Source organism: Mustelus asterias, chromosome 9, assembly GCF_964213995.1.
Source record: "Mustelus asterias chromosome 9, sMusAst1.hap1.1, whole genome shotgun sequence".
In the NCBI taxonomy this organism is placed as follows: domain Eukaryota; kingdom Metazoa; phylum Chordata; class Chondrichthyes; order Carcharhiniformes; family Triakidae; genus Mustelus; species Mustelus asterias.
The window spans coordinates 82,841,057-82,856,343 of NC_135809.1; the positions used below are offsets into that span (position 1 = coordinate 82,841,057).

The following is a 15,287-nucleotide window of genomic DNA, read 5'->3' on the forward strand; positions in this document are numbered from 1 at the left end:
CCCTCGTCCAAGTCATAAATATATATTGTAAATAATTGTGGCCCCAGCACTGATCCCTATGACACTCCTCTAGTTACAAGTTTCCAACCTGAAAATGCCCCTTCTATTCCAACTCTCTGTCTTCTATTATTTAGCCGATCCTCTGTCCATACTAAGATACTACGTTCATATCTCATTAAGTAGCCTTTTGTGTGGTACCTGATCAAACATCTCCTTCTATGCTGTATGATTGTCTGATCCTAAGGTTACCCTAAATTATAAGTTGAATGGTGACTTTTTTAAAAATTTACTACTGAGTTAAATTTATGATTAAGAATATGATGTGATACAAATGTATTCGAAGTATCAATTTGGCTCAGTACACTTTTCAAGTGGGTGAGCATCTGAACTAGACAGATACCCCGGATTGGTACTGAGGGAGATCTGCACAGTCAGTACTTTGCAGCTGCCTATTTCCATGGTTCAGGTGAATGTTAATTCTGGCATACTATTCCTAGTCACAGCTTACCTGAACATGTAAGTCTCTGATCAGTGACGGCATAAGCCTGGGTAGCTGCACCTTGCTGTGAACACAAATGGGAGTAGAAATTCTCCTGAACAGTAGTGCAATGTGGGCAAAATCACATGGAATGCCTTTTACATACTCCACCCTTTATTCAGTTTGGTAGATGTTACTGAAACTACATATTAGGCAGGTGGTGATATGGTAATACCCATTTTTCAGGACTGGTGAAGATGAACTTCTGCATCATGGAGAAGACGCGAATCAGACCGGTACCTACATTACAAGTTGCCACCAACCAGCAATCGTACTTTGTGTGTTTTTTCCACAGTGTCTTTCCCTTGGGAAGGAAACATGTCTTTAAGCACCTTCATTCTGTGAGGTCTTTCCTGTCTGATATCACTGAAACCCCAAGGCAAAGCGATCGTGAGATGAATATGGATGAATCCAAAATGCTTCACAATTAATTAACTCAAGCACAGTGCTAAAAAATGTGTTGCAGGGCTTGAGAGCTCAAAGGAGCAGGTGGGGATCAAAATCAAAAATAGTGCTCCTTGTCCAAGTAAAATTAGGTTAAAATATTCAACTTGGCCATGGTTGAGACACCTACAAAAATAATGGATAGCTGAAGCTTTTCATCTTGTACTCATCAGGACAAATGTAAGAATGCCAAATTTCAAACGATTACAACAATTTATACTCAAGTTAATTCTGATTGGCTGAGGCATCACCATAGAGAATTTGACACTCTTGCATTTGTCCTGATGAGTGGAAGACAAGAAGTTTTGGCAACATGTCTGTCTTTTGAGCAATATTCAAGTTGTGTACTACCAAGCAAGCCCGCCCATCGCACCTTTTTTGTTGAAAGCCTGAGTAGCAGAGCAGCAATCCTGTCAGCAGGCACCAGAGATATCATTAACAGAGACAAGAACAGCAAAAGGGTTCGCCCCGCAATGGAATTGGATGGGCCCTGCATGCCACTTCTAATTGGATAGCCACTGCATGATCACGTTTGGCTAGCCACTTCTCACCCACTTGGAAATCCTGCCAACTTCCAGGTCCATTGATAAGAACCCCATCACCTGGATTAAATTCCGCCCAATATCTATAAAGGTGCTGAGGGTACTTTGAGGATTAAACGAATTTCTTGCAGTACTGCTGTACACATTTATGCATTTGGCTTAAAGATTCAGAATACAACACTGCTGAAATTCACAGTGAGCTGCTGATCTTGGGTGTATCTTATTGAGGGCTAGCCTCATGATTGGCTGTTAATATTGTAATCTTGTCACAATGAAGTGTGTGCTCTAGGTAGAAGTGAGAGTAGCTGTTACTAGTTGGAGAAAGGTTCGGGTATTATTCTTAAATGTATATAAGAACTGCTTTTCACCTTGGTGGGGGTGCACAAAAAGGCATTTTGTGCTTGAGTTCTAGGGGTTTTGTGATTAAATCTATAATAAGGAAAGACTGGCTCTAGATTTTCCCTTTACTCAGTGCATGAGCAATGAATTATAACATTGGCCAAAACAGAAATGTTGCTTGTTGCCTTGGCTGGAGTTATAGCCCAGTCTAAGGGCAGCTGAGCCGAAGATTTCTTTTTAAAAAACTGCCTCATTAACTGATGCCCTCAATTTTGTATGTTGTGATCACTTGGTCTTTTCAGTAATTGTTAAAGTATTAATTATACTCCCTAACGCCAGCAATATCTGTAAATCATAACATATAATCAGGCAGCTGTGAATTGTTTTCTTTTCTCTCTCCCCGCAACAACCCATTCAGAGAAGAGTCCTTTTTTTATACTCCACTTTTGTGAAGCCTTTGGGCATGTTAACAGCAGGAATCCAAAGCCTTGATGAAACATGCTTTCAAATATTCAGTGTTTTTTCACATGACTACAATGACTTTATCCTTCAAGTTACCTCATTTCAATGTTACCCATTGTCTGAGCCTCACAAACCCCTCTCATTTCAGCTCGATTGGCAGTGATAACCTTGCGACTGAGAATATGAAAAGTGTTCAGCCATGAAGCATGAAAAAATGGAATGCCATGAACGTTTTGTCTGAAGTCTCTAAGTGATGTGATGCATTTGTGACATTGATGTCACCCAAGAATCCATCCTTCTTGTTGACATAATTTAAAATCCGCTGACAGCTCTGAGAGACAGGCCTCCGTCCTCAATTAGACAGCAGATCTGGCCATGGCCTCTCAATTGACCACCACTGGTAATATCCCGCCCAGGGCCTCACCATCCATTAGTGAGGACCCAACACCTGCTTTCGGCTCTGGTAATGGAACAACTCCTTCTTGTGTTAAAGTTCCTCGGCGGCAGCACCCCTCTATACCCTTGTAACATCCCTTCAGCCCTACAATTTTCACCCACCTGCCTGGACTCTCGTGTTTCATCTCATTCCACACCCTCCGCAAAGCCACCCCTTTGGAGGCTGTGCCTTCATTCCTGGGCCCTATTTCCTTGAATTGTAACCCTCCTCCCAACATTTCTTCCTTCACGATCCTCCCTAAAGCATGCCCTTTTTTAAGCGAGCTTTTGGTCACCTCTGCTAATATTTCTCCCTTTCTCCAGGTGTCTGTGAAGCACCTTTGGATGTTTTTCTATATTAGGGATTTGAATGGTGGTTGATTGGCCTTCCACAAACAAAAATGTTTGGCAAACGCATTTAGGAAAGTTGTGCTCTTTTCATGGTGATGATCTGACAAATGGCATAACATGATTGCCACCGTGGCATCCCAACTTTTATCTTTTTTTTAAAAAAGCATAACTCTGGACTTGTCGCAAGTTTGTTCTAATGTTCTGTTTTATTTGACAGTTGGACACACCAAGCAAATATGGTAGACCTTCACAAGGTGAGCTGGATGATTATCAAAGAGGATCCAGACAGCCTTTGAACTTGACTCGAATGAGTTTGCCCTGGAAACCAGAGGTGAGGATCAGAAAAGAAAAGCACATAAAACTAGTTCAGTATCTTCAACAGACAGACTTTTAATTGAAATAAGAGATGCTCCCCTGTGTTGTTCCCTCTAATCTATGGAGCCAAAGAATTATCAAATAAATTCAAAGCAGTTTTTTTCTTGAAAATTGATATTAATTTATAATTTCTACACTTACAATCCATCTTTTATGGCGGATGCTGCTCTATAATGCTATGGAGCACAAGAAAAGGAGCAAGTCACTGGCATTCTTCCAATGTGTTCAGGAGCTGGTAAATGAAATATAGAAAATAGTGTCAGTAGCTGACAGTTTGGGACAAATATTCACTAAGTCTGACCAAATAGAAAAAAGCAAATTCGGGAAGGCCTATTGAACCACACACCAATCAGGCAATGGTAAGGCTACTCGTGGGCCTTCCCCTGGATTCAAGACCCCAGGGGAAGATGTCCCACCCAGCGAGAGCAGCCAGCCAATCAGAAGCTGGCAGCTCTTGTGCTCAACAGTGCCACTGAGGGGGCTGTGGCAGCTGCTAGAAGATCAGGCACCATAGTGCCAGGATCATCTAGGACCCAGGATACAGGTTAGTAATGTTGCAGGGAGGGATGTATTTCACCGGGGGGGGCAGGATGAAGCTCTTAAGTGGTCATTAAATGGCCATTTTAAGTCTTCCACTGGCAACAGGGTGGGAGCATTGACCATAGGTCTTCCTGCCCAGGAGGCGGGAAGCTGGTAGGGTTCAGGCACACCACCACCCTGCCTAAGTTAATGCTTTTTCCACCTGCAAGCTTGCCACCTTTGAGAGCAGAAGATTCCATCTGTTGCCTTGTGTATAAAATCTCAACTTTCTCACTGCTTCACCAAAGTGTATTGTCCAGTGTTTTAAAACAAACTGAATGTTCTGAGCATAGTAAAATGGACTCCCAGTCGCAAAACATCCTCTGGTGACTCCTTCGTCTTCCATAAACCTTGTTTCTTCCAAAAGGTTATCTGTCCTCAGCAGTGCTCTGCTTGGCCTGGCAGCACTTGTTGTGGGCTGTCTTCCTCACATTTCTCTGTCTGACTGACTCCGAAAGTCTGAGTCTGAATTTATCAAGACCAGCTGCTTCCTCCTTCCTGTCCAGGTGTTAAAACTTGCACCCTGCTGTTAATGAGTTTTGACTTGAGTTCCTGGATTTATAACAGCAGGTAATGTGGGTTTGCCAGATTTAGCAGAGAGGTCACATCTCTCTCTCCAAACTACTCCATTTACCTTGAATTAAACCTTGATGTAAAAACATAACCAACTGAAGTCCATCTTTCGTAATAATATATTTTCCAGAAGATTCTTCTCAGGCAGTTCAACAATCTGCAATACTGGGGTAAACAGTCTATTTATAGACTTCCTGATGCATGATTGATGATCTTTAATTAACCTTTAAGGCCAGGTTTTTGACTTCAATGCCTAGGTATTTGAAAGGAGCACCTGCGACAAACACAGAGACAAAGTGCGCACAATTCTCCATCATTAATTTTAAAGGCTTGGTGCTCCCAGTGGGAGAGGCTTTTATGCTCAGGTATTAAAGATGAAAAGCTCAACCACAGAGTCTACATGCCGGTTCAAATAGCAATGAGTTACATTGAACTGAAGCTACGACAGAACAGCTTTGCCATATATATTTCTCATCTGAAGGGCTTCAGCAGTGATAGTTCAAAGAAAGAATGATGCATCCAGATCATGGAACCATTTCATGGCTATTTGTTTGCTGCTTGTCTGGGCCTGGCATATCAGCTCACTTGTAGAATTTGATAGTACCTTGGACGAAGCTTCTACGCTGTGGCTCATGTTGTAAACATCATGAAGAATAGCAACGAATGACTGCTTCATCCTAATGGAGTTATTTCTGATACATGTTCTGTTTTGTATATTTAAAAAACAAATTTCAGGATAGTGGATATTGCTGGCAAGGCAATTATTGCCCCTTATTTGCCAAGGGAAAGTGATTTTGAACTACCTTCTTGAACCATTCAAGGTGGTTGCTACAATACAAGTGAAGCGTTTACTGGACCATTTCAGAGTGAGCCCCATTGGTGTGTGAACGGAGTCACCAAAAGGTGAAATCAGTTCCTGTTTCACAACAATTCAACACTTGTACTGTTACCACCTTTTTGGAACTGAATGGCATTTTGCTGGTGCCAGGATCACCCCTCACCATGTGGGGAGGACACTGCACTGGAGGCAATATTCCAGCAGTTTCCTGGTACAGAGGGCTTTCAGCCTTCACATCTGGAGGTTCCGTGGTCCAAGGTGGGTGCTCTGAACGGCACCACAACCCCGAGGGCACTGATGGAAGGTTCAGTCCTCGAATCACCAGGGGTATTACTTCTTTGCTCCCACAGAAAAGTTTTGTTTCCTTGCCTGAGAGGCTACCGCAAAATGGAGGTGCACTGTCATTATTCCTGTAACCTCAGGAGCAGTAACCTCGCACTGGCAATGCTGAAGCTGTGGGCTCTCTGGGCTAGCAGTGTAGAGAGGTAACCTTGCTTAATTGGATGGCAGACTTGGCGGATGCCAATTAAGAGACGACCCACAAATTTTGTGCTGATCTTGGGAATTAAGCCATCAATAAAATCCTGACGATGGTTTCTGGATAACTAGTCCAGTACCAGAATCAGTATTCTACTATTCCTGAGATCTGTTGTTATATAAAAAAAAGCATTAAATTAGTTTTCAATGTGATGAACAATAAGAGCTGCCTTCACAACTAAGGGCTGTATTTTTATCTTTAAGGCAGAAAACTAGAGTAAGGAAATTTTCAGTCTTGGTAGAACCATCTCTATACAAATGGCCAGTGTACCCACTATATTCACTCCAGGGAGGCAGGGACAGGTTGAAATTGGACCTGCCAAACCCGGAAACAGTTTGGATGTGGCCACAGAGGCACGTTGGTGAGTAGGCTTGCCTGTGTTCGCTCGACCTGGTCCCACTTGCATTAAAGGTTGTTAGGCCCTCTAACCTTCACACCCTCTCAACTCCACCACTTCCCATATCCCTCCTATACCAACCCCCCACATTCTGCATCCCTATTTATGCAGTAAGCACTATAGATCCAATGAGTCAAATAATACCGTAACAATCTGTTCCTGTTGATTCCGTTCACTGCCTCATTATGAATTCTTGACCGAGCACCAAGACTGACTAATGGTTAGCTAGGTAGGGGTGCGTTTTTACAGGTGGAAGTGGAAAGTTTGATTTGATTTATCAACATCTCTGAGTTTATGATAAGTTATTTCTTTGAACCATTTATTTCAACGTCTGTATGTTTACTTGGGCAAGGTTAAGAGGTGTGAAGTGAGGTACAGCTTTATAGGGTTGTAAGAGAAGCAGTTTTCTTCAAGCAGATTGTTGAATGTTTTTTTTCTCAGTGCATTTCAAAATTTAATAGTTATTTGGCTTCTTGGTTCTATAGTGCATAGGCATGGAGAGGGTGCGTGTGTGTGTGCGTGCGTGCGCATGCAGCCACAATGGAACAGGCCGGGTTAAGAGTTCAGGGTACGGGGTCATTACTCTCTTCCTTAACCTGACTGGCGATAATTGCTGGTGCCAGGAATAGGGGCCAAGATCCCAGAATCAGGACCCTCGCACCACTTTTAAAGGCCTCCAGAGTCGACACAACTCCACAAAAAGCCGGCCTTAAGTGTCTGATATGTAGAAAAGTGGGATACCTTAATTCCTTTAATCTTAATGGTGGAGAAATGAGTTCCAAACTGAAAGATATTTATTCCCAAATAAAAATCTGTAATAAATAAATTAAACCTGTCAAGTGCTGATGGGAAAGAAATCAGGAATGGAAAGAGGAAATTGGCAGGGTGAGCTGAAGCCAGTGGTTACCCATGGAGTATTCCCAAGAATAACGTGGAGGTAATAGTAGGTTTGGTTGGGTAAGGAATTCGTTGAGTTAACATGCTGATACAGCTGATAAGAACATAAGAACATAAGAAATAGGAGCAGGAGTAGGCCATCTAGCCCCTCGAGCCTGCCCCGCCATTCAATAAGATCATGGCTGATCTGACGTGGATCAGTACCACTTACCCGCCTGATCCCCATAACCCTTAATTCCCTTACCGATCAGGAATCCATCCATCCGCGCTTTAAACATATTCAGCGAGGTAGCCTCCACCACCTCAGTGGGCAGAGAATTCCAGAGATTCACCACCCTCTGGGAGAAGAAGTTCCTCCTCAACTCTGTCTTAAACCGACCGCCCTTTATTTTGAGGCTGTGTCCTCTAGTTTTAACTTCCTTACTAAGTGGAAAGAATCTCTCCGCCTCCACCCTATCCAGCCCCCGCATTATCTTATAAGTCTCCATAAGATCCCCCCTCATCCTTCTAAACTCCAACGAGTACAAACCCAATTTCCTCAGCCTCTCCTCATAATCCAAACCCCTCATCTCCGGTATCAACCTGGTGAACCTTCTCTGCACTCCCTCCAATGCCAATATATCCTTCCTCATATAAGGGGACCAATACTGCACACAGTATTCCAGCTGCGGCCTCACCAATGCCCTGTACAGGTGCATCAAGACATCCCTGCTTTTATATTCTATCCCCTTCGCAATATAGGCCAACATCCCATTTGCCTTCTTGATCACCTGTTGTACCTGCAGACTGGGCTTTTGCGTCTCATGCACAAGGACCCCCAGGTCCCTTTGCACGGTAGCATGTTTTAATTTGTTTCCATTGAGATAATAATCCCATTTGTTATTATTTCCTCCAAAGTGTATAACCTCGCATTTCTCAACGTTATACTCCATTTGCCATATCCTCGCCCACTCACTGATGAATGGTTAAGGGCCACATTCCACAGGGGGTTAGTTTGTGGCAGCTGGGGAGTAATAAGATAGAATGACATGAGTGGCGTTGATGGATAGAGTGAACGCTGAGTGCAGTTTTAACAGACAGTGAGGAAAGTTAATCAAATAAGTGTTCAGGTTCAATGATCAGTCTGGGGATTTGAGTTTGGTAGCAGAACTGGAGATTTCCTGGATCAAAGGATTGGTCAACAGTGGGCCAGAATCTACTGACAGCTTCTTTCAGTGATGAAGTAATTGTCTCTGTTATTCACCTTTTAAAGGATCAGTTCCAATGGAGCTGATCCATCAAAGGTGAAAATATAGAAAGAAATGGTATCGATTGCGAGATTGACATGAATGAAGAGTCATTTCTTTATCAACAAAGAGCCCAAATCCAGCAGGAAGCATTGAGTGGTAATTGCCCTACCCAAAAATATTGATGTCACTTTTGCATTGTGTGCTCAAATACTATCAGTGATCATTTCACATCAAACGTTCTAATTTGGAATGAGTTTGATGGTAGATCAACAGTGCTTTGCCATCTTGGACATCATATATGCTGAAATGGCAAAAGGCATTTGAAGTCTTTGAGTGTATTCAAAGCTGTCAAGTATGTTCAACACGATCCAATGTGCTCAGCAACCTGCATTGAAAAATACAAGCAAATTAATTACTTAAATAATATCTGAATTTATTCAGTCATTTTTGTTTTGATCAAAACATCATTCCGCCATACAGTACATGCTTAAGAGCACCCACCAGACTCCATCAATTCTTAATTAATTTTAATCTTAAGGTCTGCACTTTCCACTTACCTACTCTGCAAGTCCCAGGGTCTAAAATCTTGCCTCCAACCTCCCCTCCCCTGCCCTGAGCCTCCAGGTCTAAACTCTCTCTCTCTCCCCCAACCCCCAATCTCAGGGTTCAAATTCCACCTCTGTGCCCCTAAACTTATATGAATTAAGAGCAGGAATAGGCCACTCGGCCATTCAATCCTGCTCTGCCATTTAACGAGTCCATGGCTAATCTGATTCTAGCCTCAACTCAAATCCCGCTTACCCCTGTAACCTTTCACTCCCTTGTTCATCAGGAATCCATCTACCTCTGCCTTAAAAATATTCAAAGACTCTGCTTCCACCACTTTTTGAGAGTTCCAAAGACTCACGACCCTCAGAGAAAAAACATTTTCCTCATCTTGGTCTTAAATGGTGACTCCTTAATTTTAAACATGACCGTAGTTTTAGATCTTCTCACAAGAGGAAACTTCCTCTTCGCATCCACTTTGTCATGATCGCCTAGGACCTCGTATGTTTCAATCAAATCATCTCTTACTCTTGTAAACTCCAGTGGACACTAGCCTAGCCTGTCTAACCTTCTGTCATAAGCCATCCTGCCTGTTCCGGGTATTAGTGTAGTAAACCTTCTCTGAACTGCTTCCAATGCATTTACATATTTCTTTAAATAAGGAGATCAGTACTGTATACAGTACTCCAAATATGGTTTCACCAATGCCCTATATAACTGAAGCATAGCATAACCTCCCTGAAGTTTGCATTCAATTCCACTTGTAATGAACAAGATAACATTCTATTAGCTTGCCTAATTACTTGCTGAATGTGCATACTAACCTTTTGCAATTTGTACTCTAGGATACCCAGATCAATATACATCTCAGAGTTTTGCAATCTCTCACCATTTAGATAATATACTTTTGTTATTTTCCCTGCCAAAATGGACAATTTTATATTTTCCCATATTATACTCCATTTTTCCATATCGTTGCCCACTCACTTAACCATTTGTAGCCTCCTTGTATCCTCTTTACATCTTATTTTCCGACCTATCTTCATGTCTTTAGTAAGGTTAACAATCATACCTTTGGTCCCTTCATCCAAGTCATTTATATAATTTGTACAAAATTGAGGCCCCAGCACTGATCCCTGTGGCACAGCACTCATTATATCTTGCCAACCAAAAAAAGACTCTCTTATGCCTCGACTTTGTTTTCTGTTAACCAGCCAATCTTTTGTCCATGATAATATGTTACACCCTACAACATAATCCACTCTTCCCCCCCCCCCCCCCCCCCCCCCCGCCCCCCCACCCCACCTTCCTAAACTCTAGATCCCTGGCCTTGCTGAATGCTGCACCCATATGACTCTCTCCACCACTCCCTCCCTGAATAATCATCTCGCTGACAGCGTTATTGCTGCTTCCACAGTGGCTGAAAAGCTGTGCCAGGACCAGCCTCACCAACACTTCTGGTTCTGGTTAGACCTGCAAACTGAGCTCCAGTTGGGGCAGGCTGAGGAAAGAGTGATTAATAGATTACGAAGAAAAACAAAACTACTTTATCAAAACAGGTTAAAACAGGGTCCTTTTCTAAAGTTAACGAGGATCTTTATTTTAACCATCAAATTGCAAATGTTTTCAGGCACGAAAACTTGGTAAAGTCGGGCGTGAGGCGAGTAGTGCGATCCGCGCTCACCTCCGCGCTGGTCCCCCCTTTACCAAGGCCTGAAAATGGCCACCATCAGGACCATGCCTGAAACAGGCGCGACGGCCATTTAAATGTATTTGCATGCATTTAAATTGACTTAATGGGCTGCACGCCCAACCTTATTGGCACTTCCCCCTTTACCACCGCGTTCACCCATCCAGAATCAGCGTGAAATCGACATGCTCCACAAAAGTCCAATTCGGGCGCTCCAGCTAGTGAGGAGGTAAGTGCTGAGCGTCCGATGGCTCTCTACTTGAGATCAGTGAGGGGGAGGGGGGATGGGGAGTCCACTGCCACTCTGCCTGAGATCAGTGAGAGGGAAGGGGATGTCCGCTACCACTCTGCCTGAGATCAGTGAGGGGGAACATAGGAACATAAGAACTCGGAGCAGGAGAAGGCATCTGGCCCCTCTAACCTGCTCCGCCATTCAATAAGATCATGGCCGATCTTTTTGTGGACTCAGCTCCACTTACCCGCCCGCTCACCATAACCCTTAATTCCTTTACTGTTCAAAAATGTATCTATCCTTGCCTTAAAAACATTCAATGAGGTAGCCTCAACTGTTTCACTGGGCAGGGAATTCCACAGATTCACAAACTTTTGTGTGAAGAAGTTCCTCCTCAACTCAGTCCTAAATCTGCTTCCTCTTATTTTGAGGCCATGTCCCCTAGTTCTAGTTTCACCCACCAGTGGAAACAACTTCCCTGCTTCTATCTTATCTATTCCCTTCATAATCTTATATGTTTCTATAAGATCTCCCCTCATTCTTCTGGATTCCAATGAGTAGAGCCGTAGTCTACTCAGTCTCTCCTCATAAGCCAACCCTCTCAACTCCGGAATCAACCTAGTGAATCTCCTCTGCACCCTCTCCAGTGCCAGTATATTCTTTCTCAAGTAAGGAGACCAAAACTGTACACAGTACTCCAGTGTGGCCTTACCAGCATCTTATGCAGCTCCAATATAACCTCGCCGTTTTTAAACTCCATCCCTCTAGCAATGAAGGACAAAATTCCATTTGCCTTCTTAATTACCTGCTGCACCTGCAAACCAACTCCTTGAGATTCCTGCACAAGGACACTCAGGTCCTTCTGCGCAGCAGCATGCTGTAATTTTTTAACCATTTAAATAATAGTCCATTTTGCTGTAATTCCTACCAAAATGGAAGACCTCACATTTACCAACATTGTACTCCATCTGCCAGACCCTCGCCCACTCACTTAGACTATCTATATCCCTTTGCAGACTTTCAGCAGGCTCTGCACACTTTGTTCTGCCACTCATTTTAGTGTCATCTGCGAATTTTGACACACTACACTTGGTCCCCAACTCCAAATCATCTATGTAAATCGTAAACAATTGCGGTCCCAACACTGATCGCTGAGGCACACAATTAGTCACTGATCGCCAACCAGAAAAACACCCATTTCCCCCCACTCTTTGCTTTCTGTTAGTTAACCAATCCTCTATCCATGCTAATACATTACCCGTAACACCAAGCACCTTTATCTTATGTAGCAGTCTTTAGTGCGGCACCTTTTCAAATGCTTTATGGAAATCCAGATACACCACATCCACAGGTTCCCCATTGTCCACTGCACATATAATGTTCTCAAAGAATTCCACCAAATCAGTCAAACATGACCTTCCCTTCATGAACCCATGCTGCGTCTTACCAATGGGACAATTTATATCCAGATGTCTTGCTATTTCTTCCTTGATTTTAGATTCAAGCATTTTCCCTACTACAGAAGTTAAGCTAACCAGCCTATAGTTACCTGCCTTTTGTCTACCTCCTTTTTTAAACAGTGGCATCACATTTGCTGTTTTTCAATCTGCGGGAACCACCCCAGAGTCCAGCGAATTTTGGTAAATTACCACAAGTGTATTTACTATTTCTCCTGCCATCTCTTTTAGTACCCTGGGATGCATTCCATCAAGACCAGGAGACTTGTCTACCTTTAGCCCCATTAACTTGCCCAACACTACCTCTTTCATGATAATAGTTTCTAGGTCCTCACCTGCCATAGCCTTCCTGTCATCAATTTTTGGCATGTTATTTGTGTCTTCCACTGTGAAGACCGACACAAAATACCTGTTCGATGCCTCAGCCATTTTCTCATTTCCAGTTATTACATCCCCCTTCTCATCCTCTAAAGGACCAATGTTTACTTTAGCCACTTTTTTTCATTTTATATATTTGTAGAAACTTTTGCTATCTGTTTTTATATTCTGAGTTAGTTTACTCTCATAATCCATCTTACTTTTCTTTATAGCTTTTTTCGTGGCTTTCTGTTGACCTTTAAAGATTTCCCAATCATCTAGGTTCCCACTAATCCTTGCCACTTTGTATGCATTTTCCTTCAACCTGTTTACCCTCCTTTATTTCCTTAGATATCCATGGCTGATTATCTCTTTTTCTACAGTCCTTCCTTATCACTGGTATATAAGTTTGCTGAGCACTGTGAAATATCGCTTTGAAAGTCCTCCACTGTTCCTCAGTTGTCCCACCATAAAGCTTTTGCTCCCATTCTACCTTAGCCAACGCCTCCCTCATCCCTTTGTAGTCTCCTTTGTTTAAGCACAAGACACTGGTATTGGATTTTATCTTCTCGCGCTCCATCTGTATTTTAAATTTAACCATACTGTGATCACTTCTTCCAAGAGGATCCATAACTGCAAGATCATTAATTATTCCTGTCTCATTACACAGGACCAGATCTAGGATAGCTTGCTCCCTCGTAGGTTCCATTACATACTGTTCAAGGAAGCTATCGCGGATACATTCTATGAACTCCTCCTCAAGGCTGCCTTGACTGACCTGGTTTGACCAATTGATATGTAGATTAAAATCCCCCATGATAATTGCTCTACCATTTTTACATGCATCAGTTATTTCTTTGTTTATTTCTCGCCCCACCATGATGTCATTATTTGGTGGTCTGATACCCCTGGATATTTAACTCCAGTCGTGACCATCCTGCAACCATGTCTCTGTAATGGCTACCAAATCATACTCGTTCACAATGATTTGTGCCGTCAACTCATTTACCTTGTTTCGAATGCTACGAGCATTCAGATAAAGTGCCCTTATGCTAGTTTTTGAACCTTCTTTTTGAATTCTAACACTTCCATCAATAACATCTCCTGAGTTTTTCCTTTTAACTTTTTTTCCGGATTTTTGATGTAGTTGGAACATTCTCCCCACATTTTGTCCTTGCTCCATCCTTTTCGGACTCCTTACATAAGTTCCCATCCCCCTGGCATATTAGTTTAAACCCTCCCCAACCGCTCTAGCAAACACTCCCCCTAGGACATTGGTCCCAGTCCTGGTTCTGCTGCCACTCTGGGGCCTGTGATTGGTCTGGGTGTCGGGAGCGGGTGGGGGGGATAAGGGGGTCAGTAATGTTGTGGGGGTGGGGCAATGTCTGTGGGGGCCAGGGGGAGGCATTTATCCGACCCGGGAGCGATGTGGCAGAGGAGCAGCATTCTATCATTTTCTTTCTGCGCATGCACGGTTGGAGGTGTCGATCGGAGCTGCAGGATTTCGGGTGTGTTAAGCTCCGCCCACAGGCTTCTGCAGCACGATTCAGAATTGCTGATATTTTTTCAGGCAGATTGCGTATGGGGCGGGGGGGAGCTGTGAACGGGTCTGGAAGTCGGATCTGAAACACTCCCAGTTTCAAGTCCGCCCAGCACTTACAATCAAAATGGTAAAATAGGGCCCTAGGTTTTAGGATGCTTGAAGCTATGGAAATTCAAAAATGTGGAAGTAAACTCTGATCATTTTTGTTGTCGAATGCTTGAGTAATGTTGCTAATTGCAAATTATTGAGCACTGGGACAGTTGATGATGTTGATGTTAGTTGTATTACTTGCAATATTTAATGAGAGATAAATGATGATATTTGATAAATAATAGCTAAATGATTACTTTTGAGAGCAATCGATATCAAATGACAGCTAAATAATTGCTTTTGAGCACAATTGTTGTTGAATGAGTGTAAGCAAATGCTGTGGAGTGCAACTGATGCCAATTGATGGCAAATGATGTCAAAGTGTTCAGGCAGGGTGGAAAGAGGAACAGCAGGAAATAACAGAAAGCAATTAAAACTTTGAATAAAGATAGTAAAGAACAGGGAATTTAAGACTCAGTCCATGAGTACAAATATATGGATACCAGTAACATAAAGTGAGAACATTCAAGAAACTGCCATTTGACATCGAGGTTGATGCTGATTTGCGAAAACGATGATTCATTTAATTTATTTAATAGAGGAAGATTATGCTCAGCCAGATGCTCAATAATCCAAGCCTACAAATAGATCAATTAGCTTAGCAAATTGAGTTAATTTTTCAACAAGTTAGGCAGATATATTCAGAATGGATGGGTTGAGAAACAGTGGTATATGATCAGCTACATTCAGGAGCAAGCACTAAAGTTTGCAGACGTTGACCAAATACCTCAAAGTTATGATGTTTTGTTGCAGAATGAAAAATCAAAGATAAGCT

General features: G+C 42.7%; 1 protein-coding gene across 1 annotated transcript in view; it reads left to right on the top strand.

Moving 5' to 3' along the window:
• Window positions 1–15,287, top strand: part of LOC144498778 (N-acetyl-beta-glucosaminyl-glycoprotein 4-beta-N-acetylgalactosaminyltransferase 1-like) — a 736,002-nt gene that overhangs the window by 405,857 nt on the left and 314,858 nt on the right. The window contains exon 3 of the mRNA XM_078220446.1: window positions 3,329–3,442. Coding sequence (XP_078076572.1) covers window positions 3,329–3,442 — 114 coding nt within the window. The remainder of the gene's footprint in view (window positions 1–3,328; window positions 3,443–15,287) is intronic.